The sequence below is a fragment of the Solanum tuberosum genome, unplaced genomic scaffold, assembly GCF_000226075.1.
Source record: "Solanum tuberosum cultivar DM 1-3 516 R44 unplaced genomic scaffold, SolTub_3.0 scf00307, whole genome shotgun sequence".
Lineage (NCBI taxonomy): Eukaryota > Viridiplantae > Streptophyta > Magnoliopsida > Solanales > Solanaceae > Solanum > Solanum tuberosum.
This window is the reverse complement of record NW_006239230.1, coordinates 478,924-485,057: the sequence shown is the minus strand read 5'-3', so window position 1 is coordinate 485,057 and position 6,134 is coordinate 478,924. Positions and strand designations below refer to the sequence as shown.

General features: G+C 32.1%; 1 protein-coding gene across 1 annotated transcript; it reads right to left on the bottom strand.

The window, feature by feature from the left end:
- Positions 1–4,231: 4,231 nt before the first annotated feature.
- On the bottom strand, positions 4,232–5,770 carry LOC107063107 (pentatricopeptide repeat-containing protein At2g38420, mitochondrial). The gene has a single exon (XM_015314554.1). It carries the CDS (start codon positions 5,768–5,770, stop codon positions 4,232–4,234), a length of 1,539 nt encoding a protein of 512 aa, XP_015170040.1.
- Positions 5,771–6,134: the final 364 nt, after the last annotated feature.

Genomic DNA, 6,134 nt, shown 5'->3' with positions numbered 1-6,134 from the left:
ATATATATATATATATATATATATATGATGTTACTACGTCAAAATTAACGGTAATTAATTAATGACAATAACTTAATTGCCGCTAAATATGTATTTTTAGAGGCAATTAGTACTTTTTGTAAATGTTCCTAAAATCTATAGCGATATTTGATCCAATGACAATTAACTGATACTAATAAAATTTTAAACACTCTTTATGAATATTTATATTTAGTACCGCTAAAAATTATTTTTATTATAGTGTGTGAGCATTAGAGTATTGAGAAATCCTTTCCTAAGAACGAGAGGACCGAAAATAATGCACCTCTACTGTACCAATGTTGTTGCCCATGGTAAATAGTGGGTTGTCAAATAAGACCAAATAATCATGAGACTAAATTATAGTGTCACTTAATTTGTTGGTTGGTTGACAAGTTTGGATAACTTATCTTGAAAGTAATAATTAATACAGGGATAAGTCTTATCTCGGGATAAAATAGGTAAATGACAAAACTATCTCATTAAACCCTTTTTAAGTTTCACTTTTCACATTCATAAAAGGTATTTTGTAAACAAACAACTTATTTTTAAAATTTATGCAATGCATATTATTTTGAACACAACAAATTAAACACTCAATAAAAAATAATTTCAACATAACTTATCTCATTATAACTAATTTCAGCATAACTAATCTCATCATAATTTGTATTGAAACCAAACGACTCACAACTCTCTAGCACTGTGGCCAAACTAGCTCGATCCTTTAGAGAATATAAAAATATAGCATTTAGATTAATCTTTTTGGGTGTATATTCTCATTCTACAAACAAATAAAATATGATGCATAGTGGAAGACACCTTTCTTGTTTTCTTCCATTAAGTACATTTTTGTTTATCGTCACCATGTCGTAATGTTTTAGTCATGATATATACCTACTGCTATTCCTTTATTTAGTCTCTTATATGAAGATTAATTGAATCTCCAAATCAGTAATTAATAGAATTAAATATTATCCATTGTTGTAATCTTGTCTAATCAATCAAAAAAAGCTAGCACTTGGCAATTTTATCTATTATTCAAATGAATTACTGGTTTCTTTTCAATGTCATTGAATAGAGGAAAGGTTCAAAATAGTCCCTCATCTTTGGGTTAAGGCTCAAAGTCATTCTTGAGTTTTCATATGGAGCACTAATAGTCCCTCATGTTTGCAATATTGATACACTTTTGGTCCTCCTCAAAAAATTTGCCTATTTTTTTAACATTAGTTTTATCCACAATTTTATGTAAGGAATGTCCAATCGTTTTTTTATATATTTAGTAGAAATAATAACTCTATGTGAGAAAAGGTGATAAGAAGAACACATTGTTCTGTTCAGTAGAAATATTACTGCAGCTAAACTAAGAACATCTTAACATATGATGTTGGAAGAAAAGAAAAAAAATTGTACTATTGCACGTGAAATTATCATGATGAACCTCTCGACTTTATCTGCAATACAATTTCTACTTAACAAAACAAGATGTTTTTCTTCTGACATTCTCTCATATGGAGTAATTATTTTTACTGAATATATAAAATGACGATTGAACATATCATACATAAGTTATGGATAAAATCAATGTTAAAAAATAGGCAAAATTTTGGAGGAGGACCAAAAGTGCACCAATATTGCAAACATGAGAAACTATTAGTGCTTCATGTGAAAACTCAAGAATGACTTTGAGCTTTAACCCAAAGATGAAGGACTATTTTGAGCCTTTCCTCTCATTGAATACTTAAAAATAAAAGGACTAAAAATACCACATTATGGTGAATAGGCAAGACTTATAAACAGTAAAATAGAGTCATTTCTGATTGAAACGATAGGTTTTTGATAGTCCTATTTCCACCTTTAATTCCACAAAAACCAAATCAGTCTTGCATACTCTTTGTTTTTTACTTGGACTTTCTAATAATTATACTTGTAACTAACAAGATGAGTCATTCGACTACATGTCAGACACATGTATATGTCTCCATTTGTGTGGACTAATCAAGACTAGCAAATTTAGCGTTCCCTAGCTAATAGAAACAACTCTCGCTGGCAAAGAAGAAAAAGAGACATTATTGGCAAAATTGATTGTGCCAAGTTATGACTAGAGATTGGAATTCAAACAAGACCCTACCAACATTCAAAGTTGCTAGTTGAAAGAATGTCTTTTGTGCAATGTCACAAGGGTCTTAATCCTTTGAATTGTAACAACATCTAGCATAAGGCTTAAAATTGATTCTAAAAGAACCTACTTCGGCATATAAAGATCACTGAATAAAATCTTGTTAAGTGGAACACACTAATTAATAACACATGGAAAAAAAAAACGGATTCAAGTTGAATCCATCTCTCCTATGATTTTAACACAATAGACTTGTCCACAGCTAAACAAATTACAGAAAACTTGATTTTCGAATACAATCTTACAGATGAGCCCACTTGGGGATCCTTCTGTTCTACAATTTGCTTTCAAAAGAATTGACATTTCACCTAAAAAACAATTTAGAAGTGATGATTGATTGCAATGATAATACTAAAGTTTTTCCAGTTGTGCCACTTGCTAGAGATGGTCCATTTTATTGAGACTTTAACCAGTTGATGATCACTGTCAGATTCATTTTGTGGAGAAAAGGGAAAAGTATTGTGTGAAAAATTTGAACATTAATGGTTAAGTCTCTTTTTGTTGTGATATATCATCTTGTAGGCCAGAGGCGTATTTAGGATTTCGGTTAAAAAGAAAAGTTAAAGTATTACCATAAATGCTTAAACTTTTTCTGAAAGGAAAATATATTTTGAGATTTTTTGGTTTTCGTTCAAAGAGAAAATACCGGTTTATTAATCTATTTATTTTTATTCTTATTTTATTTAGTATCTCTTTATTTATATTTTTTCTAAGGAACTATTTTCTATCCCATTTAGGGATTAATTTTCTTTCATATTTGGTTTATTCTTTCCTTAGAGGAAATGTATGGAATCCTATAAATAGAAGACCCCTCTTCTCATATCAAAGAACACAATAGTATCCACAATGTAGTCGTTTAAGAGTTTAGTTTATGGGGAGATTTTCTCTCTACAATTTTAACTTTTTTATTAGTTTTTAATATGTAGGCCAATTGGCCAAATTTTATAAAATAATATTTTTTTATTTTAAGTATACGTTTTTGTCATCTAATTTATCAATGACTTGATTTGCAATTGTAAGCTTCTGCATGACGCCCTATTCACCTTCATAACCCACAAGAATGTGGTGTAGGCAGCCCAACGGTCCATCCTGGTGCACGATTACGAAGAAATGTATCTTAAATATAAATTTGATCATTTGACTTTTAGGTTCTAAATATGAACCATTAAATTTTAAAAACTATAGATTCAAAATATATAATACTATTAGTTTTGAATTTTAATATACACAATTGATTTAATTATATAAAAAATTTACAGTGCTTAATTTTTTAGGAATTTTCAATGTAAGACACTTGAAAATTTTGAAAGATTAAAGGCAAAAATACAAAAGAAAAATTAGTTGAAACGTCATAAGTGTCACCGATAACCACTTGGAGTGGTGTTACTCAAAAAGGCAAGATAAATATAAGATTTAAATTTCTATCCTCAGTTAGAGAGGTGCACCTAATCATCATCGTATTATTATATGATACTTTGAACATGGGTTCACACATCTATATTTAAATATTTTTAAAAAAATATAACACTACTATATATGATCTAGAGAGGGGAGCATGGATTCACGTGAACCCACGGCACCCCCTCTAGATACGCCTCTGTAATGTAGGGCTGATCAACATTCATTTTTGTGATACAATACAATACAATACAGGGTTGCAAAAATATATACATAGAAATCCGTCTAGGTTCAAGACAAAGATGGAGAGCCCTTTCATTTCTTTGATAAACACGACTTTGTCATGAAGTCGAACATTTCTAGGGATTGATGTAGGATAAAGTTGCTAAGACCAGATCAATTAAATCTTTTAGTACAACATTTATGTTACATACATAGGCACAGCATGCCTTCTGTTCTGCCTCACAGAACTTGTGACTTTTACCCAATTCAACTGATTTTTCCCAGCCAACGGTGGCAACCAACCTGTGTGCAATCGTTCCTACATGATCTAATCAATTCGATTAGGCAATCTATTTTCTTTATTCAATCTTTGACAACACGAAAAAATCATTGTTCAATGGATCTCTCTTGTTTCTATTTAGCCCCCTTCGTTCCAGAAGAACCTTCTACTTCTACATTTCTTTCCTCTTTTGCAGAAGAAAACGCTTGAACTAATGTTTCCCACGATCTAATCCCAGGGACAACGTTCTTGGTGACCATTATGCTTAACAATTCCATCACCTCAGAAAACGAACCCTTCTTGCACAAAAGACCGATCAATCCATCAAATGTAATAGACTGAGGAACAAACCCCATGTCAACCATCTCATGTAACAGATTATACGCTTCGTCAACTTCACCATTTCTAATCATGCAGTTAATTATAAAGCCATAAATATGTGAACTGAGTTGTAAACCCTTCGATTTCATCTGCCCAAAAACTTCTTTTGCAGACGACAACATCCCACATCTACACAAACCATCTAATATGGTGTGGTAAGTGTTCATTTCAGGTTTACACCCCAAATCCTCCATACAACCAAGCATTCTTAATGCCTCGACCATTTTAACCCGCTTACACAAGCCATTAATATACACATTATAGGTAACGATATCGGGATTTAAACCTAATACAAGCAATTCATCAAACAGTTCATCTGCATTCGAATACTCCCCTTCTAAAATCAATCCATTCAAAACCAAATTATAACATACAACATCAGGCACCATTCCACTCATTTTCATCTTATTCAACACCTCCAAAGCATCCATCCCTTTACCAATTTTCACATAAAACCTTATCACATTGCACAAATCCACCCTTTTTGGACTATATCCTAACTTCCTCATTTCTTCCAAAACACCCCAAATCTCAACCCCATCACAATCTTTTACTTCAGGCATTGTAGATAAAATCAAAGAACAATTATTTCCATCGAGATTAAACCCACTATCCACCATTAATTTCAACAAATCAACGGCATTATTCGCTTTTCCAATCCTACAAAGAGCTGTAATCAAAATCTTAAAAGTTGATTCTTCAACCCAAATGTTCAATAACTGACTCTTAACCAAAACTTGAAGCACAATTCTGAGATCATAATTGTTCTTACAAAGTACCCAAATCAAACAATTCAAAGACTTCACACTTGGGTTACATCTAAAAGCTGGCATAGTGAAAAACATCTCATATGCCAAATGGGTCATGTTAGAATCCCCATAAAACTTAATCAAATAAGTGAATATATATTCAGGTGTCTCAAAATTTTCAACTCTACCAATATGATCAAGAATTAGAGGGATTTCATCCCATATAGACGGGTTCTTGGTAACTGTTTTAAGGATAAAATAGTATGCATTTGGAGATGGGTCGCATTCGTAGGCAGAGAAAGAGTCGATGAGAATTGATAGGAGATGAGTTTTAGGAGATCTGTTAGATGTTGATTCTACCAATTTTTGCATAGCTAATTGATGAGTTAAGGTTTCTTCTTGCCATTTGGTTTTGTAAGGTGAAAGTGGCCATTTTCTTCGTTTTCGAAGAAAGTAGTTGTCCATAGAGCTTCTACTTGAATATGAATATGAAGAAGAGTGCAGTTTCATGTGGAGTGGGATAAATCGTCTGAACAGAGACATTTCTTCCCCAGAGCTGAAGATTGACGTCAAGTTTCAGGTAATTGCAGAAATCAAAAGATGGTTTTGGACTTCCATTGGAGTTTTGGCGATAAAGGAGGCCCATAGCCTAGGCCCAAGGGGCTCTCGGCTATTTGAATTGAATATGAAAATTTCAATTTGAATTTTTGATTTCTAGATTTAAGAAAGGGAAAATTACGCGGTTAAGTAAACATATATTAGTTAATTAGCTAACATAATTATAGTTTGCATTAATTACAATTCGAAACTTATTTCTAGTTATAATTACACTCCTCTCTCTCGCATCTCTTCCCTCTCTGGAATCTCGCTCGCCTCTCTCCTCTTTTTCAGTCATCTCTCTCGATTC